Here is a 26,269-nt window from a genome sequence, read left to right as displayed (position 1 = left end):
TGATTGTCGACCCCATGCCCGACAGGGCTGGAAAAAGGCTGGAGCAACAGCATGGCTTAATTGATGACCAGCAGAGAGGTGAAAGAGCAGGGCACATAATTATAAGCAGATGCTCATAATCTGCTGTACAGTGAGGAGAAAGATGCAACCCCACTGGTCGTTTTAGGGGACTCCTCATTGTATTAAGAGATCTTCATCCTCCACCTTTCCCATATGTCATGCCAGCCATATGTGTTGGGCTATAAAAGCCAATATCTTGAGTATCATTTCATGCTGGCTGGGGACAATGGTAGTTGTAGTCCAACAAATCTGGTAAGCACCATGTTGGAGTAGGTTGGCTTGTAGGAACACCTTCCTTGCTTTTCCAGAATTTAACCCATGTTATTTCCTACCTTTCATCTTTAGCCAAAGATCAGTTCACTATTGTTAGGTTGCTCTCATAACTTATCAATTCAATAACACTGACAATCAAGAGAATCCCAGCAAAAATAGACAAACTGGTCTAGATGTGGAGGAGGAAAATGATCCAACCACATAGATCCCCTGCCCCCCACTTCTGACATCATCTGCCTCCCATTTTCTGTTTGATCTCTCTGAATATCATCACAACAGATGGGAAAGTAAAACACTAGGAGCAACGGAAGAGATGATAAAACAGTCAACCAGTTATGGCTTCTCATCTTGCATGACCTAATACATCAAAGTGTATCAAAGGCAGGCAGCTGGTTATAAAAGTTGAAAAGATACTAGGGTTTCAAGTGCAATACCATACTATGTCCAAAAGAGTTCCTAAGACTACCAATGACATAATAGTCTTTTCCTGGCAGAAAGGGGTAACATAGCTTACTAAAGGAAGATATACCAAAAATGGGAAACTTTGACCCCACCCACCATCCACTACCCCCGCAATTTTGCCCCCACAACTTCCATCAATTCCAACCACTGTGGATTGAGATCCGAACCAAAGTATTATTGAGAAATCAGATTGCCACAACAATATGAATTATATAAAATAATATGGATTATTTATTAGTGTGCAGCCAGCACACTGGATTTCTCTCCTTGCCTGCAAAGCAACCTTTTGTGTATTTCATTGGAATGTTGCTTCATCCTACCTTGGACTACAAGAACAATGCCCCAGAATCCCCAGAATCACCTAACAATGCCATCACACACCTAACAATGGAGAAAAAACAGAGGTCACAGAAGATACCCAATGCCCTCTTTTTTCCTCTTACTAGGAACTCATTCAGGCTGACTAAGGACATAATTAGATGGGGGACAGCTGGGGAAATTGTGGGGCAGTGTCACAGCTGTGTTACTTATTGTCCTGGTTTCTTTTCCCACAGCTTTCTCTGAGGTCCCCTGTTTTCTCTCTGCCTCCTCCAGCTTTTTTTTAGAGGAGTCGGTGTACACCTGACTTCTCTGGTCTACATTTCTCTGCACTGCCAGCACGAGGCTGACCGGAAGTAGCCCTGAGTCATATGGCAGGCTCCGAGAAACTTTGTGCCGGCAGCGCAGAGAAGCGGGGAGAAGGCACTTCTCTGCTTTACTGAAATGAGGAGGTAACACTCATTGCTATCAATTGTTTCACCAGTATGGATTACTGTCCTCACACCGGCTGGGGAAACTACCACCAGTAACATCCATTACCTCCAGCCCACCCACATTCTTTCCTTCATATACCCCATGAGAAGTGGAACCAGCAAGTTAGAAAACTTCAAACTGAGCAATGACTATTAAATTCCCTTCCTCGCCTCTGGATGGCTCAGAGACAGAAGCAGACCTATGCCTCCTCCAATAAGGCTGTGGATTCTCGCCTGCACCCTCCAAAGCCAATGGAAAGCCAGCACGGCAATTTTTCAATTGTTCTGTACTGCTATAAATAACCCATATGTTCACAGTTGGGGTATGTCAGGACTTTGAGTACTAACTCTGCTGATACCCTCTTTGGCCACTGAAGCCCCTTCCACACAGCTTAATAAAATTCCACATTTTCTGCTTTGAACTGGAATATATGGCAGTGTGGACACAAATAACCCAGATCAGAGCAGGTATTGTGAGATTTCAGCCTTGATATTCTGGGTTATATGGCTGTGTAGAAGGGCCCTGAGAACTAAGTACCTCTGCTTTTGCCTTCTACCTGTCTGTGTCCTGATTTGGCCTTCTGGAAGTAGCTGAGGCACTCCGGGTGTTCGAACCCATGAGTTGAAATCACTTTAAAAAATATTGATATTAATTATATTCATTTTTTAAAAAGCTCAAGTCAGAGCAAGACATTCCCCTCCCAATGGAATTACATATAATTAAGGGTTTTGGCTTGCTACGCTTGCTACACTCCGCTCCCTTATTCCTGCCTTTCCTGCTCTTTCATTCTGAGATGGGTGACAACAGCAAGTAAAAATAAAAAAACAAGTGGGAGGAAAAGGAAGTGGGATCCCAAGACATTGGTGTCCTGGCTTTACTAAAAAAAGAATATCCTAAATGGCTTTACGATTGTAGACCATATAATTACCATTTTAAAATAATGATTGAAAGTGAAACACTCACTGACTTATTTAGGTATTGGTGCTACAATAACTACGCCGGTTCCAGATACAAAAGAAAAGGTGAAGGAACCACTCATGTTCGTTCTTGGCATGAATAACACAATTCTCTGCTGGGGGCACATTTCTGCCTTCATGTTTCTACCCAGGAAAGGGGGAAAAGTGCTGGTGAAGTGCACTTTTTGCCACCACCCAATACAAATGTGCAACCAATGTGGAACAACTTTTGAAGCTGAGCACTGATCCAATGCCAGTCCTTCTTGATTAATGTGGTTTTTGCATATGGCAAAGAACCTGTTTTGAACATGTCAGAGCAATGGTTTCTAAGTGTTGTGAAACAGCATTTTTACATTATTTAAAAATCTGAGGGCAGAGGTCATGGTAGTGAGGATACAATTTCCTTTTTGTAATAATTTTTATTGGATAAAATAGGTTATTTACGATATCATAAAACAGTACAGAAGGGAATGGGGAAGGGAGAGAAAGAAAAAAAATGTGTGAAGGAAAGAAAAGAGAGGAGAAATGGGGGGGGGGGGAGGAGAAAAAGATTTTTCAACTTCCAATCTTCTTCCATCGTGGTTTATTACTGTCTTTAATTCATTCTTTTTAATTGCTGTTCCCCTTTTTGCTCTTCTTCCATGTGAGACATTTTTTTCTTTTTCTTTCATTTCACTATATTATCATTTTCATTTTTTCTCATCTATATATATAAAAGAGTGATGGCATCAGGGCAGCGGACAAAACAACAAAACTACAGGCCCCCAACCTCGAAATTTGACAACACAACCCATCATTCACGGCTCTAGGTTGATACAACAAAAAGAAAAGAAAAATAAAGTCCTAATTACAGGGAGATGAATAATAGTTTTTATCCAATTGCTGCCAGTTTGAAGGCTAAGCTCCGCCCACTTGGTCTCCTAGCAACTTACTCAGCCCAGGGGACAGGCACAGTTAGGCCTCACTTAGGCCTCTTCCACAGATTATCAGATTTTAACTGGATTATATGGCAGTGTAGACTCAAGGCCCTTCCACACAGCTATATAACCCATTTATAATCTTATATTATCTGCTTTGAACTGGATTATCTTGACTCCACACTGCCATATAATCCACTTCAGTGTGCATACTAAACATAAAGACAACCATACAACAGACATTCAATACCACCACTACCTCAACAATTTCTCACCAACACCACCAGACAACGCCACAGCAACGCGTGGCCGGGCACAGCTAGTTTCATATATTCTTTAAAAGCTAGCCAATCCGTTGTTTCCTCCTGTCTTCCTTGATGTTTTGCCAATACAGTAGAGTCTCACTTATCCAACATAAACGGGCCAGCAGAACGTTGGATAAGCGAATATGTTGGATAATAAGAAGAGATTAAGAAAAAGCCTATTAAACATCAAAATAGGTTATGATTTTACAAATTAAGCACCAAAACATCATGTTATACAACAAATTTGACAGAAAAAGTAATTCATTACACATTAATGCTATGTAGTAATTACTGTATTTACGAATTTAGTCCCAAAATATCACGAGGTATTGAAAACATTGACTACAAAAAAGTGTTGGATAATCCAGAACGTTGGATAAGTGAGATTCTACTGTAATTTAGTTTATCCATAGTCATAGTTTCCATTATTTTTTATTAACCATTGTTCTGTTGAAGGTATTTCTTTGGTTCTCCAATTCATTGCATAAACTATTCTGGCAGCCGTTACTAAGCAGTTAAAAAGCATATCTTTTTTTATTTCTAAATCAGTTATTCCCAGTAGAAAATGTCCCGGTTTCAGTTGTATTTTTATGTCCAGTATTTTCTGGGTTATTTCTTGTATTTCTTTCCAATAGTTCCTTGCTTCTCTACAAATCCACCACATGTGAATTCAACTTCCAGAATTCGTTTTGCATATTTTATAGCTTTTTGCTAGTTTGGGGGGGGGGGGAGGGGGGTAATATCATTGGTACATCATTTTGTACCAATTCTCTTTCAAATCGTAGGCATAAGTATATTTTAATTTGTGGCTCCATATTCTTTCCCATTTTGACCCTAAAGGGCTCCTTTTTGGCAAATCCTATAGTTTTATCTTTGTTATAGTATTCTCTAAATTGCCTGTATTGAAACCAGGAGACATTCTTGTATATTTGGTTGATTTCTTTTTGAATTTTTAAGGAAGGATATGTCATGGTTTGCAAAGACACTGTGCTGTGTGTGTTAACTGGAAAATGAAGCGCATAAAGTAGATTGGCTGAGCCTGCAAAGATCTGGGGATTGATTTGATATTGTTTCTGTTCTGCTGCTGCAGAACCAATTTGGGCAAATCTTTCAGTGCTGACTGAGTACAGTGTTCCTTCACTTAAATATTTATACCTTATATTTAGTAGTTAGGTGGCCTTTATCTCCTTCGCAAGCCTGTTTTGCACTGTAGTTGTTTTAGTTTGGTGAGGCAGGCAGCAGTTTGGCAGAAAAAGCTGTAAACCTGCAACTCCCAGGCCAGTGAAGCCTTCCTGAAAGAGGGGGGAGGGTGAAAGCGCATGTGCGAAAGGCAGGCACCGCTGCGGTCTAGTGCTCCATGAATTGCTTTATGTTGTTTAATTGGTTAGTTTGATTGATAGATAGATACCACTTTTGATTAGATAGCAATAAGGTCCAAGGCATTCTGAGAGTGCCCTGGACCACAAAAAAACCCCATGAAACAGCAAGGGAGTGAAAAGTGAACTGCGATGTAGCGAGGGAACACTGTACTGCTTGTGAAGAGAGTTGTGTACTCAGAGAGGCCTTGCTATTTTGAGGCCTGTTTGCTGTTAAAAAGAGGGAGAAGAACCAGGACTGTATTCTTCTCAGAAGCAGATTTGTAGACTGAGAAAGGACTATTTATGACTTATGATTATCACTGACTTATGTAAATGATCAGAGGGACCATCATAAATACTACTGTTTCTGATCTCTTGAAATCAGTAAAGTCCCTGTATGTTTGTTCTGCAAACATGAGTGGCATATTATTGTTCTGTGGGTAATTCTGGATCGTGGGCACACATAAGAGCTTCCATTTATCATCAACAATCCGTACAATTTCCCAGAGCCCCACAGAAGGCTAGTGCAGCCCCTCAACTGTTGGATGTTGCCCATATCTGGTAAGTGGAAGAGTAGTAACACGAACTTGTTGATCCAAACATGGCAATAACTACTATTTTTAGCTCCTTCCTTAGAAGAAACTAAAATCTTTGCAATAGTCCATTGAAAGAAAACAAACAAAGCTCTGAAGCAGACAGGCTGTTATTGAAGGGGCCTGCTTCCAGACTACCGAAGGGAAACTAACATCAAAACAAGGAATGTGGAACAATATTTGTAAAGCACGAAAAACACATCTATATAGAGAAAGTGTACTTTTCCCTTGCTGGCAATCTGCTGCTTGACACTTTCTCTTCCTTTCACAACACTTTCTTTGACTTCAGATGTTATGTCTGGGCCCATTTTATTCTTTTTATATATAAGCCAAGCAACCCAGTTGACATGTCCAGATTTTAAATTAGCTCACATTTAAAATGTGTTGGATCTCATCTTTGTCAAACATTTGAAAAGGATCTTGGAAAGTGTTTGCCATAGGATGATCAAAGTTTATGCACATAGGCTGCAATTCTAAGCATCCTCAGCCAGAGCAATTGGATCCAACGTAAATGTGGATTTAAATAAGGATGCCCTTGAAGAGAGATCCACTTCTATGCAAATTCCTTCCATAATAAGGAATCAGCCTTGCTTTCTTGAGGCACTTTATACTGCCCTTTGCCATTATTATTTTTGTATAATAAATAATGAAAATAATAATAATAATAATAATAATAATAATAATAATAATAATAATAATTTATTTGTTACCCACCTCTTCTCTTGGCCTGAGGCAGGGTACAACACAGTAAAACACACACAGAAATAAAACACAACACCATTAAAATACATATATTAAAATACATAGGACAAAGATTTTAAAAACAATACCAATAAAATGTGACGTTAAAATTCATTTTTTTAAAATTGGCTGTATAGCCCTGCCAGAAGAGATAGGTCTTTAATTGTGTCTTAAATCCTGACAGCTCATTTAGATGTTGGACCTCTTCTGGCAGGTCATTCCACAGTTTTGGGGCAATCAATGAAAAGGTCTTTTGGGTGACAGTCGCCAGTTAGATTCTAGCTTGTTTGAGTAAGTGACCTCTGGAGGACCTCAGTGTCCTAAGGAGTGAATTATATGGGAAAAGGTGATCCTATAGGTAACCTGGATCCAAAACATCCAGGTTTAAAAATCAACACTTTATACTTTGCCCAGAAACTGATTGGCAATTGGAAAAGTAGCTTGAAATCACGCAGTGAACGTGCTAACCTAGCAAGGTAATTGAATGCAAAGACATAGCTAAATTAGTCTGTATCAGTCTTATAGTACCTTTGAGACAAATTGAGAGAAAGAAGTAGCCTAAGCTTTCATAGACTAAGGGAACATCTATACCAGTGGTTCTCAACCTGGGGTCCCCAGATGTTTTTGGCCTACAACTCCCAGAAATCCCAGCCAGTTTACCAGCTGTTAGGATTTCTGGGAATTGAAGGCCAAAAACATTTGGGGACCCTTAGTTGAGAACCACTGATCTACACTGATTCATTACTGCTAAAGGTGAACAAGTCAGCTCTGTGGTGGCTACACTACATCAGGGGAATTGACATTCAGAAACAAGAAACTGCCATCAATTCCCTTCTATATCTATATACACCCGAAGCACTGTGTCCAATTCTGGGCACTACAATTTAAGGGAGATGTCGACAAGCTGGAATGTGTCCAGAAGAGGCAACTAAAATGATCAAGGGCCTGGAGAGCAAGCCCTATGAGAAATGGCTTAAAGAGCTGGGCATGTTTAGTCCGCAGAAGAGAAGGCTGAGAGAAGACATGATAAGGGCCATGTATAAATATGTGAGGGGAAGTCATAGGGAAGAGGGAGCAAGCTTGTTTTCTGCTGCCCTGGAGACTAAGACGTGGAACAATGGCTTCAAACAACAAAAAAGGAGATTCCACCTGAACATTAGAAAGAACTTCCTGACTGTGAGAGCGGTTTGGCAGTGGAACTCACTGCCCTGGAGTGTGGTGGAGGCTCATTCTTTGGAGGCTTTTAAACAGAGGCTGGGTGGCCATCTGTCGGGGGTGAATTGAATCCGATGTTCCTGTTTCTTGGCAGGGTGTTGGACTGTATGACCTGTGAGGTCTCTTCCAACTCAATGATTTTATGATTCTATGATCTAATGCTGGGGAACCAAAAGGTGGCAGGACCATGTATTAGACTAACTTGCTACATTCATGCCTTTTCTTTAATCCAAGAAGCTGAAGGTTTAATGCAGGGGTCCTCAAACTTTTTAAGCCGAGGGCCGGTCCACAATCCTTCAGACTGTTGAGGGGCCGGATTATCATTTGAAAAAAATACAAACAAATTCCGATGTACACTGCGTATGTCTTATTTGTAGTGCAACAACAACAACAACAACAACGAAAGAACAATACAATATTTAAAAATAAAAACAATTTTAACCAACATACATTTATCAGGATTTCAATGGGAAGTGTGGTCCTGCTTCTGGCCAATGAGATAGTCAAGTTAATTAGGGTTGTTGTTGTTGTTGTGTGCCTTCAAGTCATTTCAGACTGGGTGAGCCTAAGTCTAAAATTTATTTATTATTTACTTACTGCATTTATTTACTACATTTGTATCACACCCTTCTCACCCCAAAGGGGACTCAGAGTGGCTTACAAATTATATGTACATACAATATATTATATTATTAGCATAGCACAATATTAGCATTATATATTACTATATTAAACTATACCACTATACTGTAATATTATTAGTAATATCATATGTAATATAGAATATATAATTAATATTATTATATGGTATTATTATTAGTGTTATATTGTATTACATAATAATATTATTATCAATATTATATGTATATACAATATATTATGGAGCCCTGGTGGCAAACTGCGTTAAAGGACTGAGCTGCAGACCGAAAGGTCCCAGGTTCAAGCCCCGGGAGTGGCGTGAGCTGCCGCTGTTAGCTCCAGCTCCTGCCAACCTAGCAGTTCGAAAACATGCCAATGTGAGTAGATCAATAGGTACCGCTCCGGCGGGAAGGTAATGGCGCTCCATGCAATCATGCCGGCCACATGACCTTGGAGGTGTCTATGGACAGCGCCGGCTCTTCGGCTTAGAAATGTAGATGAGCACCATACCCCAGAGTCAGACATGACTGGACTTAACGTCAGGGGAAAACCTTTACCTTTACCTTACAATATATTATATTAGTAAACTGAGGGCAGGGGCCAGGTAAATGACCTCGGAGGGCCGCATCCGGCCCCCGGGCCTTAGTTTGGGGACCCCTGGTTTAATGTTATTCTCACAGGTGGGTTGTGACAAAGCCATATGGAAGCAGCTCTTCCATATGGCTCTTTCAGCTCTATGATTCTATGATTCCTACATGGGACAAACAAGCCAGTTTCCATGGAAAGTAAATGGCAGACTCAAAATCACACTCCAAAGGGGAGTTCTATTTTGTTTTGGAAAGTGATGAATCCTAGTCCTTTACACCTCCTGGTGGCTGAACATGTCCATTCTTTTCCTATGCACCTTGCAGTCTGATTGAATGTTTACCTTTGTTCCTCCAGATGTTTTGGACTTCAGAGTATGGCTAATGTTCAAGAATTCTGGGACACTTGGAGGACTAAAATCCAAGAGCTACAACTCCAATTAAATGGGCAGTGGGAAATTTGACTATTTTCAGTGAAGCTCACTTACAGGCTAGGATTTCCATCTCAAGCTTTCTTCATTCTATACAGCCAATTCATAATGTTTAATGTTTATATACCACTCCTTTTCCCCCAAAGCAGAGCACACTTTATTTGAAATGCAAGATATATATTCAATGACTATCACTTGGAACATCTCACTAGTGACTGAGGGCCCTTCCACACAGCCATAGAACCCAGAATGTCAAGGCAGAAAATCCCAGAATATCTGCTTTAAACTGGATTATCTGAATCCATACTGTCATATATTCCAGTTCAAAGTAGAAAATGTGAGATTTTAATCAGCTGTGTGGAAGGGGCATAAGAAAACAATCAAGAACTGGAAACCTTCACATACAATTTTATAATCTACAGCAGGGGTGCCCAAACTAAGGCCCGGGAGCCGGATGCGGCCCTCCAAGGTCATTTACCTGGCCCCCGCCCTCAGTTTTAGACTTAGGCTTGCCCAAGGTCTGAAATGACTTGAAGGCACACAACAACAACAACAACAATCCTACTTAACTTGACTATCTCATTGGCGAGAAACAGGCCCACACTTCCCATTGAAATCCTGATAGGTTTACTGTATGTTGGTTAAAATTGTTTTTATTTTTAAATATTGTATTGTTCATTCATTTACTAATATTGTGCTATGGTAATAATATAATATATTGTGTATACATATAATATTGATAATAATATTATAATGTAATACAATATTATATTTATTTATTTATTTATTACAGTATTTCTATTACTGTTGTATTAACTTTTGTTTTATTACCTTATTGCGTTTTAACCTGTGTATATTGTGCTAATGTATCTGTGTTGTTACTTCTGTAACATTGTGAGTCGCCCCGAGTCCCCGCGGGGAGATGGTGGCGGGGTATAAATAAAATTTTATTATTTTATTATTACTCCACCCTTCTCACCCAGTAGGGGACTCAGGGCGTCTAATAATAATAATACAATGTAATAATACTGTATAATATAATAATATTAATTATATATTATATATTAAATGTAATATTACTAATAATAATATGGTATAGTGGTATAGTACAATATAGTAAGATATTTCATGGAATGCCGTTACCTTCCCGCTGAAGCAGTACCTATTGATCTACTCACATTTGCATATTTTTGAACTGCTAGGTCGGCAGAAGCTGGGGCTGACAGCAGGAGCTCACTCCGCTCCCTGGATTCGAATTGCCAACCTTTTTGTTAGCAAGTTCAGCAGCTCAGCGGTTTAACCTGCTGTGCCACCGGGGGCTCCTTCATACTGCTAATAGAGCGTATTACAAAACAAATTGTAGTGGTTGAGATGTATCTAGAACAGAAGTACTGATAAAGTAATTTCCAGCATGTGCTTCTTTGTGCAGAGGAGTATCTTTCCTGCTAGACAACTTTTTCCTATGACTTACAAACTTCAAGGCAGTGCAGACAAAAAAAAAAGAAAAAAAAGAAAGAAAGCTACCCAGAGAAAGACAGTGCTCAGTTTTTATGTGGGGAGGTGCATTGGGAATGATTGTCCCCTGATTAACATGTATTCTGTATCATTCCCGATTTTAGGCAACAGAGCACTGGATTTCGTCAACATTCTCAGTTACAGCACCATAGATTTCTTTCAGACATACAACGATTAGAAACATATACGCACATGGCACACACACACACACACAGTAGCTCACTAAAAGAAGAAATGGCTGCACAGCTTTGACACAGTCTACTCTAAATGAATTTCACCCATTGTTAAACTCTTCTCTCATTTCAAATTACTGTATAAGGTACGAAGGCAAACTTCCACTTTGTTTTACTGCATGTGATGCCCTCATGATATTTTATGTCAAAGAATCATAGAATAATAGAGTTGGAAGAGACCTCATGGGCCATCCAGTCCAACCCCGTGCCAAGAAACAGGAAATCAAAGCACCCCCGACAGAGGGCCACCCAGCCTCTGCTTAAAAGCTTCCAAAGAAGGAACCTCCACCACAGTCTGGGGCAGAGAGTTCCACTGCTGAACAGCTCTCACAGTCAGTAAGTTCTTCCTAATGTCCAGGTGGAATCTACTTTCCTGTAGTTTGAAACCATTGTTCCGCATCCTAGTTTCCAGGGCAGCAGAAAACCAGCTTGCTCCTTCCTTCCTATGACTTCCCCTCACATATTTATACGTGGCCCTCATCATGTCTCCTCTCAGCCTTCTCTTCTGCAGGCTAAATATGCTCAGTTCTTTAAGCCACTCCTCATAGGGCTTGTTCTCCAGACCCCCCATCATTTTAGTTGCCTTTCTCTGGACTTCTACAACAGCTCATAGCTTACAGAGGGAACAATAACAAACATACAAAGAATAATATTTTAAAAATAAGTACAGAATATCTGGTCAGTCAAGTTACACGGAATTAGCCAGCCAAGCCAATATGGAAGATGGCTGCTAAATTTACCGCTTCTTTCCATGTCCTATGGATTTAAATCAAACCAGCGAAATGCAGGTTTGCTTTATTGCAGTGGTTCTCTATCTGGGGTCCCCAGATATTTATGGTCTTCAACTCCCTGAAATCTTAACAGCTGGTAAATTGGCTGGGATTTCTGGGAGTTGTAGGCCAAAAATATCTTGGGACCCCAGATTGAGAACCACTGCCTTTTTGGGAATTGTAGTTCGCCCACATCCTTATGCATTTTCTAATGGGAGCATTCATAAAAAAACAACAGGAAAGACTGAGTTTTTATCTAAGACATAGCGTAACATATGACCAAACTGATATTATATTACCTAACACCCTAAAACAAACAAGGCCCTTTTCAAATAACCCGGGCATTGCGGGGTACCCAAGCTAGTTTATTTCTAAAATAGCTGTTGTGTTTGCCCAATTTTTCTGGCATTTCAGCTCCAATACTGTGCTATGGTCTGGTCACGGCTGGAGTCCACAGAGGTGACACCAATGTATCTTTACACTAATAAGGATTCTACAGCTTTATATTTCACTCCTTTACAGTTTTATATTGCGACATGTACTTACTTGAGGCTACTTCTGCGTAGGAATGCCTTGCATAGCATTAGGCGCTGGGAACTGGGCCAAACTCACACATACACTCTGCTCCTCCCACGCTGAACGCCGGTTGCAATACTCAAGGTCTCCCCTAGGTGGCAGCAGGGGGCATCCTTCCAAGCTTAAGTAACCCCGTTTTCGTCTCATCTGGGACATAAAGTCCGTGAAGACGTGCTGTTTGGCAGAAACGGCGTTTCGTGGGCTGATCGATCCCTCCTACGATATCACTGCAGGTAAAGCGTTGTTTAATAAAATATTTAATATCGGATTTTTAAGTTTTTTAAAAAGATTTCCGGGTTCCCGTTCCTTGATCACTAGCTTCATGCAAACAACAACAAACAACACCCTTTATGTATTTATTTATATATTATTACTAGTTTGGGTACCCGGAGGTGGCCGCGTTATTTGAAAAGGGCCTTGTTTGTTTTTGGATGTTAGGTAATAGCAGTTTGGTTATATGTTAGAAAAAAACTCAGTCTTTCCTGTTTTTTTTTTTATGAATGCTTCCATTAGAAAATGCATAAGGACGTGGGTGAACTACAATTCCCAAAAATCTTGCCAAATCCTGCCAAAACTCCCTCAGTATTCACAGTTGGCCATGTTGGGTCTGTGTGTCAAGTTTGGTCCAGATCCATCACTTTCTGAGTTCAATAATCTCTGAATACTGGTGAACTATAACTCCGATGCCAACGTCAATCACCCCAAGTTGGCAGTGCTGGGTCTGTGTGCCAAGTTTGGTCCAGATCCGTCATTGGTGGGGTTCAGAGGGCTCATGGAATACAGGCGAACTATAACTCCCTGAGTTAAAGGTCAATTACCCCCAAAGTCCACCAGTGTTCCCAGTTGGCCATGTTGAATTTGTGTGCCAAGTTTGGTCCAGATCTGTCATCAGATGGGTTCAGTGCTCTCTGAATACGGGTGAACTATAACTCCTAGATGTCAAGGTCAATTGCCCCCAACTCCCGCCAGTATGCAAATTTGGCCATGCTGGGTCTGTGTGCCAAGTTAATTCCAAGTCCGTCATTGGTTGGGTTTAGAGTTCTCTTAGATTGCAGGTGAACTATACATCCCAGTCCCTACAACTCCTAGAAATCATGGTGAATTCTCCCCAAACCTCTCTCTGTAGTATGTTCAGTAGCTGATCAATTCCCCTGTTTGCTGTGTGCCATAGGAAAGGGTAGGGAAGGGTTAAGGGAGAGACACTGGGCGGGTCATACAAATGGACAGGGAAAGGAACACTGGGATGTGCTCGCTGTAACCTGCAATGTCCTGGGAGAGAGTGACTTGGTGGCTCCACAGCACTGGGAACTATAGCCTGTTTGTGGAGGCCGGAGGCAGTCTGTGGACACCCGTGCTGCATATACACATACAGATTTTCAATTTTATTATGTGTATAGAAGAAGATATATGTATATAATATATATGTATTATTTTGAAGTATAGCATTGTAGATCACTTGGATCGTATTGAGGCCATGGCAGACAAGTTTGAGCCTTCTCCCTGTTGAACTTCAACTCCCAGAAGCCCTAGCGAGCTTCTCCTGTAGCCAGGAATTATGGGAGCTGAAGTTCCAGTCTGCCTACTATTGCATTCCAGCCATATGCTGTGGCTTTAACTTGAATATGCATTGAATATGTTTGAATGGTTTTTAACTGTGGATTTTTAATATTGTTTGTATTTAATTCTGTTTCTAATGTTTGTATATTTTAACTTGTGTACTAATGCTTTTAAGTTAAGCTGCTTTGAGTCCTCTTTGGGAGAGATAAAACAGAGTATAAATAATAATAATAATAATAATAATAATAATAATAATAATAATAATCTAAAAAGGGTGGGAGACTTTAGCTCCCATAATCCTAATGGCTTCCTGAAGGCTTCTTGGAGTTCAAAATTGCTGGGCAGGCACAAGTTCCTTTGCCCTGATATTGGTAGGAGGTTGTGATGGTGGTGACTGTTATTTTATGATTAAGTGGTTGTTCTCATAGCTTCCATTTGGTAGGATATTCCTTACCAAAATAGGACCAGAAGTGTTTAGGATGTTTAAATACCTATATTTGGCATCTATGTAGATAATGAGATGTCTTGAAGGTGGGATTTTTTAATGAATGAAAATACAATGTCACTCAATGTAATGTGACATAATAATGTTTCACAACACTATGTAACACGATATTTGTTCCTGGGTTATAAATGGCATTTCCTAATTGGTTTCATCATAAGCATATGAAAAGGTTTATTAAATTGAAAAAACCTTGTTTTTGCGGGACATCCTGCAACACATTTTGCTATAGTTTTTCAATGAATATCTCATCAAGTCTCAACCAATTCAACGTAGTTTGCTGTGGTCACAAAAACGAAGTTTCTGGGGCATAACAACTACAGTAGAGTCTCACTTATCCAACATAAATAGGCCAGCAGAACATTGGGTAAGTGAAAATGTTGGATAATAAGAAGTGATTAAGGAAAAGCTGTGTGTTGCTGCCTAGAGAAACAGCTGTTTGAAGTGCTGTCCCCACCTCTCAAAGTTGGGGCTGACGTGTGAACATTGTCCACAGGAGGTAAGTAGGTTGTCTGAGAGGTGTAACATGTTTGTTTTGTTGAGCACTTTCCTTCCTTTGCCAAGCTGTAACATAAATTTGCAGCAGTGTAGGTAAGAGGAGGAGCTAGTTCTACCGGGTGCCCGCCAGGAGGGGTGAGACGTAGCTGGTGCAGGCCGGACGCTGTGTCTGATGGGAAAAATCTGTGGAGGCCATGTTTCGCACCCCCCCCCCCCCCCCGGCGGGCACCCAGAGCATGGAGAGGCCCGCTGTGTGTTTCTGCCAACAAAAACAGCAGTGGATCTGGGCGGAGGCAGACTGCATTGGATAATACAGAATATCAGGTGAGCGAAGGTTGGATAAGCGAGATTCTGCTGTACTTCTAAAGTAAGAACTGAACAATTAAAAAGTAAATAATATTTTCAAACCAGAAACAGGGGTTTTTTCCCCAAATTTTGTTACGTATTGTAATGAGATGTCTTGAAGGTGGGATTTTTTAAATGAATTAAAATGTCATTCAAGGTAACGTGACACATGATGTTTGATAATAGACTTGGTGCACAATGATCTGACTGAGCCCTTCTAGTGATTTCTCCTTGCTTTTCTCCTTAGTTGCCTTGGCTGGAGAAGTCCTGCCCTTGTGTGATGGGGTCCAAAGTGTCTGTGGATGCTTCGGTGCGTGTGGTGATAGTGGGAGGGGGCTTTGGTGGGATAGAAGCCGCCCTCCAGCTTCATAGCTGGGAGATTCCTTTCCTTCTTGTGGACATGAGAGATGCCTTCCACCACAACGTGGCTGCCCTCCGAGCCTCTGTAGACAGTGGTAGGTTCTTATTCACTTTTCCTTGTTTTCTGTACACCCTGCCATTTCCCCAGTGTGGCACTGTCCAAGTGTTTGGGGCAATGACACCATCTACTGTGACTGGCTCAGGACAATGGGCAGTGCAGTTCAACTCACCTGAATGCCCTATGGAAATCATGTCGCCTTCCACATGTTGTTGAATCCCAACTCCAAAGATGGTGAATGCTGGGGGCCCACATTAAAAAAAATGGCCCAGGCATCAAAAATAATCATGATCAATGACTATGACTACCGCATCCACCTCCCAGTGTTGCTGAACACAGAGATCAGGGTTTACACATATCAGAAATATTAGTGTATTCATCATCCTTAGCCAGAAAGACCCATCGCCTGCCGCGAGGGATTGTGGGAGTTGTCCAAAATGCTCTTCCTATTTGAGGACTATTAACTCTAGCACTTTTGATAATGTTTTGCAGGATTTGCTAAGAAAACTTTCATCTCCTTCTCTGTGACCTTTAAAGACAGCTTCCGGCAGGGCACAGTAGTTGGGATTGACTTGGATAAACAACATGTTCTGTTGAATGACGGTGAAGTGAGTGTATCTCTAAATAACACCTATTTTCATTCACGAGCACTAGTTGAGTAGGGAAGTTTGACTACAATCTCTTTTTTTTTTAGGAGATCTTTTTTTCTCACCTGATCCTTGCCACAGGGAGTGATGGGCCTTTCCCTGGGAAATTTAACCAAGTTATTGACATGCAGGCTGCTATTCAGACCTATGAAGACATGGCAAAAGAGGTGACGGAATCTTTTTTTTTTTCCTAACAGGGAAGGGGGGATTGCTTCTGTTGTTTTGCACTACATGTAGGTGACAAACTGTGTGTTTGGTGTCTTTATGGCAGAATAGCTGCTGCCTGAGTCCACTCTGACACAGATTCATAGTTAAGAGTAGAAGCTCCCAACTGAAACATTTCTGGTGGAAATCATGCCACTGCTGCTAACTGAACTGAGTAGCTTTAAGTCAATAAGTTTTTTCAAGCTGTATTCCTCCAGTCTATATTAGTGCCCTTGGTTTTGTGTTCATTTCTGTGTGTATGTGCCTTCAAGTGGCCTGTAAATGTACAGCAACTTGATTAATTTCATAAGGGTTTTTTAGAAGTGGTTTTGCCGGTTCCTTCCACATAGATGCAGCCTACAGAATCCATTAGGGATGAAAGAGTAAAATTATGTTTTTACACAAAGCAATAATTCTGAGAGAAAAGCAAATGAAAACAAGAATGTATGCACTGTTGATAACTAAGTTTGAGTACTAGCCTTTTGAAGTTAGTGAGATTTATGCAAGAATGACATTGTTATATACTACAGTATGCTAACACCTTGTTTCTCCTTTTGGAACGGAAAGGTTCAGAAAGCTCCCCGTATAGTCATTGTGGGTGGTGGTTCTGCTGGTGTCGAAATGGCTGCAGAAGTGAAGACAATGTATCCCACAAAAGAGGTATGAGGCACACTTCACATTATAATCTGCCCCTACGAATACATCACTGTATATATTTTAGTGGTTTACAATTATTTTAAATACATTGGAGTTGGAATGGACAAAAATACTAAAAATGGCCAGAAGGATTGCAACAGATATACAGTAGAGTCTCACTTATCCAACACTCGCTTATCCAACGTTCTGGATTATCCAACGCATTTTTGTAGTCAATGTTTTCAATACATCATGATATTTTGGTGCTAAATTCGTAAATACAGTAATTACTACACAGCATTACTGCATATTGAACTACTTTTTCTGTCAAATTTGTTGTCTAACATGATGTTTTGGTGTTTAATTTGTAAAATCATAACCTAATTTGATGTTTAATAGGCTTTTCCTTAATCTCTCCTTATTATCCAACATATTCGCTTATCCAACGTTCCACCAGCCCGTTTACATTGGATAAGTGAGACTCTACTGTATATTTAAATTACCATAGCTCCTCATTCCCTTTCCCACAATGTGATAACTCACCTCAGCCATTTTTCCTTGCCCAGTGTCTCTTCCATGGGCCTCTGTCCTCTCAAGCTCCGGTCCTTCAAAATGGGCTAGCCAGAATATAATAGGCTACCTAACCGCTGTAAGCCTTTACCATTTTCATCCAACCCTATCTTCCCACTCTTCAGTCCTTCCAAAAGAGCCAGCCAGAATGTCATCTGCTTTCCATTCCATCAAAGTCTTAGCATCAAAACTCTTCCACCCAGTCCTGTTCCTACGACTCAAGAGCAAGGTAGACTTCAAACTGTATTCACAACTATCTCAGTCCACACCATCAACCTTTTTGTCACAGTCCTTTTCTCTCCATATGCTGTCCTTCTAAAAGTGTCAGCCAGTTGTTGTTTATTCGTTCAGTCGCTTCCAACTCTTTGTAACCTCCTGGACCAGCCCACGCCAGAGCTCCCTGTCATCAGTCACCACCCCCAGCTCCTTCAAGGTCAAGCCAGTCATTTTAAGGATACCACCCATCCACCTTGCCCTTGGTTGGCCCCTCTTCCTTTTTCTGTCCATTTTCCCCAGCATCATTCTCTTCACTAAGCTTTCGTCTTCTCATTATGTGGCCAAAGTACTTCATCTTTGCCTCTAATATCCTTCCCTCCAGTGATCAGTCGGGCATAATTACCTGGAGTATGGTGGGTTGTAGCAAGAGACATGTTTGGACAAGTAAGCTGGGTCAGAACCGTTTAGAGCTTTATAGATTAAAGTCAGCACTTTGAATTGTGCTCAGTAGCTAATTGGCAGCCAGTGGAGCTGGCATAACAGAGGAGTAGTACGCTCCCTGTATGCTGCTCCGGTTATCAACCTGGCTGCCTCCCATTGGACTAGTTGAAGCTTCCGAACAGTCTTCAAAGGCAGCCCCATGTAGAGTGCATTGCAGTAGTCTAGTCGGGATATAACAAGAGCATGGATCACAACAATCTCCAGGGCATTTGTTTCTTTGGCATTTCTCCCCTCAATCTCCAGTTCTTCCACGAGAGCCGGTCAGACACCTCTTTGTCCCACTGCATCCCACTTAAACTTCTCTCCCCTCAATAGATCCACATCTCTATTTTCCAGTTTGTTACACTCGCACTCCTTTCCTTCTGAAAGAACCAGGCAGACTTTTTGCCCAACATACTTTTCTTATAATGCTGTCTGTCCTTTTCTTCCAATTCCTCTCCTCTCAAATCTCCTGTCCTTCTAGGGTCAGCTAGACATCACTTTCCCCCAGATCATTCAATTCACTGTTCACTCTTCTGAAAAAGTTCGAACTTGATTTAGAGCACTACTGTTCTTTCAGGGTACACCTACATTGCAAAGTCAATGCATTTTGACACCACTTTTATTACCATGGCTGTATCCTATGGAATCATGTTCTTCAAGTAGTCACTAAAACCTTCAGCCCCACTTTGCTTCCTACCAGTCTACTCTAATCAACCTGTTCTCCTTCCAGAGTGATATCTGGACTTTAAACCACTTTCCAACCCATGGAAGTAATTGCCCTACAACTAGTCTCCAGTGCTGTCATCTGAAGCTCCTGTCATTCCAAAAGAGCCAATCAGACTTTATACCCCCTTTGAGCCCATTAAAGTCTACATATACTCCCCTTCACAGGGTCCTATCCTTGTGAGAGCAGACCAGACTTTAAACTCCTCTTCAATTGATTGATTTCCTTGAAGGTACACCTAGGATTTAGAAATCTATGGGTCATTGCTTAGATTTAATTATATTGTTATCAGTTGTTCTGTCTTCTGTATTCTGACAATAGGAAGGGAAATCTCTCTTTAAAATGAATAAATATGAAATCTGGAGTGCTACATGATTTATTACTTATTACCACACCAATGCAGCCGTTTATTTTAAGTCTCTGCTGATGACTTTTACCAGCTATGTGTCTTGGTCTTTTGTTCCCAGGTTGCATTAATTCACTCTAAAATTGCATTGGCAGATGAAGAATTGCTTCCTAGAGTCCGACAAGAGGTGAAAGAAACCCTTATACATGAAGGGGTAAATCTTTTTTTAGGTATGTCCATAGCTGGTTTGGTTTCATGTCTGTTTTTCTCAGGAATCCTGTGTTATCTTCTGAGGAAGACTAAGGCCCTTTCCACACTGCCATGTAATCCAGTTCAAAGCAGATAATCCGGATTTTATATGGCAGTGTAAAAGGGGCCAGATGGCCAACACCGAAATCAGATTGATTACATCCTTTGCAGCCAAAGGTGGCGGACATCCATCCAGTCGGTGAAAACAAGACCTGGAGCTGACTGCAGCTCAGATCACTAACTTCTTATTGCAAAATTTAGAATCAGACTAAAGAGAATGGGGAAAATACACAGACCAATTAGATATGATCTCACAAATATTCCTAGTGAATATGCAGTGGAGGTGAATAATAGATTTCAGGGACTAGATTTAATAAATAGAGTCCCAGAAGAACTATGGGCAGAAGTCCACACATTGTTCAGGAGGCAGCAACAAAGTACATCCCAAAGAAAAAGAAAACCAAGAAGGCAAGATGGTTGTCTGCTAAGACACTGGAAGTAGCCCAAGAAAGAAGGAAGGCAAAAGGAAACAGCGATAGGGGGAGATATGCCCAACTAAACGCACAATTCCAGAGGTTAGCCAGAAGAGACAAAGAACTATTTTTAAACAAGCAATGCATAGAAGTGGAAGAAGACAATAGAATAGGAAGGACGAGAGACCTCTTCCAGAAAATCAGAAACATCGGAGGCAAATTTCAGGCAAAAATTGGCATGATCAAAAACAGAGATGGCAGGGACCTAACAGAAGCTGAAGAGATCAAGAATAGGTGGCGAGAATATACAGAAGATCTGTATAGGAAAGATAATAATATAGAGGATAGCTTTGACGGTGTGGTGAATGAATTAGAACCAGACATCCTGAGGAGTGAGGTTGAATGGGCCTTAGGAAGCATTGCTAATAACAAGGCAGCAGGAGACGACGGGATCCCAGCTGAGCTGTTTAAAATCTTGGAAGTTGATGCTGTCAAGGTGATGCATGCCATATGCCAGAAAATATGGAAAACACGAGATTGGCCATCAGAATGGAAAAAATCAATTTATATCCCCATACCAAAAAAGGGAAATGCTAAAGAATGCTCAAACTTCCGTACAGTGGTACTTATTTCCCATGTCAGTAAGGTAATGCTCAAGATCCTGCAAGGCAGACTCCAGCAATACATGGAGCGAGAGTTGCCAGATGTCCAAGCTGGGTTCAGAAAAGGCTGAGGAATGAGAAACCAAATTGCCAATATCCGCTGGATAATGGAGGAAGCCAGGGAGTTTCAGAAAAACATCTACTTCTGCTTTATTGATTATTCTAAATCCTTCAACTGTGTGGATCATAATAAACTGTGGCATGTTCTTGGTGGTATGGGGATACCAAGTCACCTTGTCTGTCTTCTGAGAAATCTGTATAAAGACCAAGTAGCCACAATAAGAACAGACCACGGAGCAACAGACTGGTTCAAGATTGGGAAAGGAGTATGGCAGGGCTGCATACTCTCACCCTACCTATTCAACTTGTATGCAGAACACATCATACGACGTGCGGGGCGTGACGATTCCAAGGCTGGAGTTAAAATTGCTGGAAGAAACATTAACAACCTTAGGTATGCAGATGATACCACTCTGATGGCCGAAAGTGAGGAAGAGCTGAGGAGCCTTATCACCAAGGTGAAAGAAGAAAGTAACCTATGGTTGCGAGAGCTGGACCATAAGGAAGGCTGAGCGAAGGAAGACTCTGGTGCTGGAGGAAAATTCTGAGAGTGCCTTGGACCTCAAGAAGATCCAACCAGTCCATCCTCCAGGAAATAATGCCCAGCTGCTCACTGGATATTAGAGGCAAAGTTGAAGTATTTTGGCCACATCATGAGAAGACAGGAAAGTTTGGAAAAGATCATGATACTGGGGAAAATGGAAGGAAAAAGGAAGAGAGGCTGACCAAGGGTGAGATGGATGGACGGTATCCTTGAAGTGACTGGCTTGACCTTGAAGGAACTAGGGGCGGCGACAGCCAACAGGGAGCTCTGGCGTGGACTGGTCCATGAGGTCACAAAGAGTCGGAAACGACTATGCGACTGAGCAGCAGCAAAAGGGGCCTTTGTAGGGTACATTTCTGCAGGTACAGCAAGAGCAATCTTGGGTGTCATCAACCGATACCAATTTTACTTATATATTTGATCAGAGTAAATAGTATTGCGTATCTCTATTAAACTGTCCATGTGCTTCTTTTTGCTATAAGTGCATGGTAAATGGCTCACGACTGACTCCTGATTTATGTTGGTGACAAAGGACAAATATACCTGTTTTAGGTTGACATGTGCTATTTTTATTTTGCACTTGTAGTTTGTATGTCTTGCAGTACAACTTGTCCTATACCCCATTTAAAAGGTATTAATTATAATGGTATAGTTTGATTAGTCCTTTCCTTTGTTTTACTGGTATTGTGTGAGCAATATCCAAGGGGCCAAAGAATACAGTGAATCAATCTCTGCCTACAGACAATTCACAGGCAGAGGTCCTTGCAAGTCTCCTTCTTAGAGGATAGAAATCTTTACTGCCTTCATTAGTCTGCTGTTAATAACAGAGAAAAAGGCAGGGATGACTCAGGCTCTTCAGGAGCCACCTGTATGTTCCTGGTTCTTCTGAGATCTGAGATTCAGGGGAAAATATTCTTATTTATAAGATCTGGTGAGGGATGGTTGGTAGTGAGTGGAGTCTGTTGAGAGGTTGGGGTTGAAAAGTTTGAGTGGTTAAGAGGGTTAGTAATAGAAGAGAATGGATCAGGGTTTACTGTTTTAGGATATGTGTGAGAGATGGGATTTAAATGCATTATAATCTGGACCCCCCCCCCCCCCCCCCCCAGCGGCGTGAGTTAAACCCTTGTGATGGCAGGACTGATGACTTGATAGTTGAGTTGCTGACCTGAAGGTTGCTGGTTCGAATCTAACTCGTGGAGAGCACGGATGAGTTCCCTTTATCAGCTCCAGTTCCATGTGGGGACATGAGAGAAGCCTCCCACAAGGATGTTAAAAATATCAAAACATCCAGGCGTCCCCTGGGCAACAGTCAATTCTCTCACACCAGAAGCGACTTGCAGTTTCTCAAACCACTCTTGACACAAAAAAATATATAGTAATCGATATTATGTTCTATTTCTATTTAAGAAATCATTATTTTGTATTATAAGATTTTGCTTATGAAAATGCTACATATTATCTTGAGTTCAGGTGCTGTCTGTGGTGGCAGCAATTAAGGTGGGGACAAGAGGAAGCCCTCATGTTTGGTGACAGTAGTAAGATTAGAAGAAACTTCAGTTATCCTGTGTTAATGGCAACACAGGTTTTGGGAGTTTGACCTTGGAATTTGATGCCTTTTCTGCCCGTACAGATAAGCCTTCCGTGTAAGTTTTCATTCAAGTTATTTGACTTACTTTTCCATCAATAATGGTGCAGAGTGTGAAGTCTTCAGCGAGTCCACAGGAAATATATTGAGTTTCAGTTAATTTCCCAAGTTTTAACTAAACGTTGTTGGATGATACTTCCAAGCCATTCACTGTAGAGAGTTAGTTACACATATATCTTATAATAAAATTGGTAACAGAAAAATGATTTGTTTTGAAGGGGCTTATTTGTAATGCTTTTTTAACTGCTTATGATAGGTCAGAGAGTTGATAACCTGCATGAGCTGACTTTACACCAATTCAAGGAGAACATGGTAGTGAAGACTGATAAAGGCACAGAAATGGTTACTGATATGGTGATCCTTTGCACTGGAATAAAAGTCAATTCATCAGCATATAGAAGTTCATTCAGTAAGTTATTTCCTAGTCTGTCTTCCATATCCTGCCTATCTAAAGTAATAGATCAGTCTTTCAGCTCTATTTTGGTATTTCAATCCTATGTGGAACTGCTTATTAACTTTCTATAAGCTTGAGAGAGACTGAGAGGCCCGTCTGGATTTGTTTGTGTGGACTTGTTTACCTTTGAGGAGAGGGTTATATTGTTAACAGGATTGGCTCCTTTTATAAGGTGCATTCAAGCATTTCCATCTGGTTGCAATGTATTGGAGAGGACAAGACTATGAACCCATACTGTAGCTCAGTAAATCCCATTTAACTCAGTGAGACTAAGGTTTGACACACATAGGACTATGCTGTTAAGGTTAGCATGTTATCTCTAGATAAGCATATTTTATGTGCATGTGTGCCTCTGCATTTAAATTCATGTTTATTGTAGACATAGGCAATAAAAGATGGGCAACCTCTACTGTCCACCCCTTACCCAAAATACTGAAAGTTGCTCTTCAATATTGTTCTAACAAAGTGAATATTCAAGTTATGCCTGTAACTATTTATGGTGGAGTTAAAATCATGTGACCACAAACAGTATTAAACTGTTATTTTGGAAATACTGAGTTCCTTATACTGTAATTTGATTCGAATGCTGAATTATTTGAGATGTCTATCTCTTATAAGCACATCGAGAATATACTTCTGATAGCTTGTTATGAAGAGTTATAACCAATATTAACACATTATCATTCTTTTTGTACTATTTTTCTTGTATCTCATATTCAATGAGGTTAGTTTATTGCAATGCATTGCCATTTCATTTCTTTTGTTCCATCTTAGTTAACAAACTGGCAAGTAATGGTGCTCTGAAAGTGAATGACCACCTTCAGGTAGAAGGATATGATAATATTTATGCCATTGGTGATTGTGCTGATGTGAAAGAGCCCAAGATGGCCTATCATGCTGGGCTCCATGCAGATGTTGCAGTGACCAATATTATCAATAGCCTGACACAGAAACCTCTGAAAATCTACACTCCAGGTAAGACCACTCATTCAATGACTTCGCATACTTTTTATATTTCTTCCATATATATGAATTGTAAAGTTGCTGTATTAGCCTGAGTTAATTTTTACAATATCTTCTGTAATTTCATCAGTGATTTAAAATAGCTATTGCAAGCCAATAATATTTTGTGTTGGCAGGTCATATAATACTTTTGCGACACTCCTTTATCAAGGTTTTGTTATGGAGAAAGATGTCATGAATTGATGTGTGAACTGGCCGTATTATTTAATTAGAAAATAGGGACATAGGGAGTTTCCAGACAACTTTTACTGTGTAATTACTTCTCACAGAATTTTCAAGGAGGTGCAGATGACAATGGTTCACATTTATAAACCTCCCATTTTCTAATATTTTATGCTACAATATTTTGTGATTTTGTTTTCTTGCAAAATCTGTGGGCACAAAGATGGAAGTGTAGTTTTGACTAATAATACTAGCTGGAAGCATCTTTGGTGTAAAAAAAAACCTGATTTGGCCAATAACTAGAATTAAAATGTTAACTTGGGTCAAAGAACACTCTGCAAATAATCTTTTCTGTTTTCCTTTCAGGATCACTTACCTTCCTGATATCAATGGGAAGCAATGATGGAGTTGGACAGATTAGTGGAATCTACATTGGGCATTTCTTAGTTACTGTTGCCAAAAGCAAAGATCTTTTTGTCTCAAAAAGTTGGAAGAAGATGGGTCAGCATATGCCTTGCTAGTAAGCAAAAAAGCAAGTGAGCAAGAAAAATGTTATATTACCAGTGCCAATAGTATACAGAACATCTGATAAGCTAAGGACTGAACAGAATAATTTTTTCAGGGAAAATGCATTTCTATGTGGTATATTTAATAGATCTCTGCAGAAGCTGCATTTAACATTGGACCTTCAGTTTTATTAATGTTCGCATAAATTTTGCAAAATTGAACCAAGTTTTCAAATTAAAGAGGCAGCAAACTATGTAGTCTGTGGAAGTAATTGATCAATGCTGTGTGTAATAGCTGAGTTTTTATGTACATTCCATATCCCACCCCCTTTACATGCATTTACTTTAGTCAAATGGTTGCTCTTCAGGGTAGTATTGGACTTAGAATCACAGAATTGGAAGAGACCTCGTGGGCTATTCAGTCCAATCCCGTCAAAAAGCAGGACTTCTTTTAAAAGGACTTCTTTTATGTCCAGCCACAATCATTTCAAGCAACTTGTTCTGAGTCCCAGTATTAATTTTATGTCGGAAGCAGCCTGATCTTTGGAGATTTCCAAGTCATGTGATAAGATTATGTAAACCTCCACAAATTCTTAATAGTTCTTAAGTTTTTTTGCTGTAAATTATAAAAATGACTTGGTAACTATGAATGAAGGTACTTACCTTGCTATAAAAGATGATATGGAGGCACAACTTTATTATCCTTCATGAGTCAAGAATTGGACACAAAATCTTATTTTGCAAACTTGTGTGTGGTGGATTGTATGTCAGTTTCTAAAATGAGTATAGCACCTAAACTCAAGTGGTGTTCTTTGGAAATAAACAGCCTAAAGATAACAAAGCGTATGATTATGATCCCAAAACAACTTTCATTAGTAAAAAGCCCAGCCCAGCTCAAGTTAATCTTATGTGCAGGAATACTTTA

The 26,269-nt window shown here is 40.4% G+C and overlaps 1 protein-coding gene across 4 annotated transcripts in view; it reads left to right on the top strand.

Moving 5' to 3' along the window:
- aifm2 (apoptosis inducing factor mitochondria associated 2) overlaps window positions 1-25,598 on the top strand; it is a 105,185-nt gene extending 79,587 nt beyond the window's left edge. For 2 of the 4 annotated variants that reach the window (XM_062976254.1, XM_062976255.1), the window contains exons 2-9: window positions 15,570-15,777; window positions 16,233-16,348; window positions 16,435-16,554; window positions 17,159-17,251; window positions 19,688-19,796; window positions 23,456-23,608; window positions 24,428-24,628; window positions 25,205-25,598. In XM_062976254.1, the coding sequence (XP_062832324.1) occupies window positions 15,603-15,777; window positions 16,233-16,348; window positions 16,435-16,554; window positions 17,159-17,251; window positions 19,688-19,796; window positions 23,456-23,608; window positions 24,428-24,628; window positions 25,205-25,359 (1,122 nt within the window). In that variant the 5' untranslated portion in view covers window positions 15,570-15,602 and the 3' untranslated portion in view covers window positions 25,360-25,598. Of the gene's footprint in view, window positions 1-12,508; window positions 12,654-15,569; window positions 15,778-16,232; window positions 16,349-16,434; window positions 16,555-17,158; window positions 17,252-19,687; window positions 19,797-23,455; window positions 23,609-24,427; window positions 24,629-25,204 lie in introns of those variants that run through there. The other 2 variants (XM_003218473.4, XM_008106638.3) reach the window with 2 other exon arrangements.
- Window positions 25,599-26,269: the final 671 nt, after the last annotated feature.

Source organism: Anolis carolinensis, chromosome 3 (genome assembly GCF_035594765.1).
Source record: "Anolis carolinensis isolate JA03-04 chromosome 3, rAnoCar3.1.pri, whole genome shotgun sequence".
NCBI classification, from domain to species: domain Eukaryota; kingdom Metazoa; phylum Chordata; class Lepidosauria; order Squamata; family Dactyloidae; genus Anolis; species Anolis carolinensis.
This window is presented reverse-complemented; position numbering and strand designations above follow the sequence as displayed.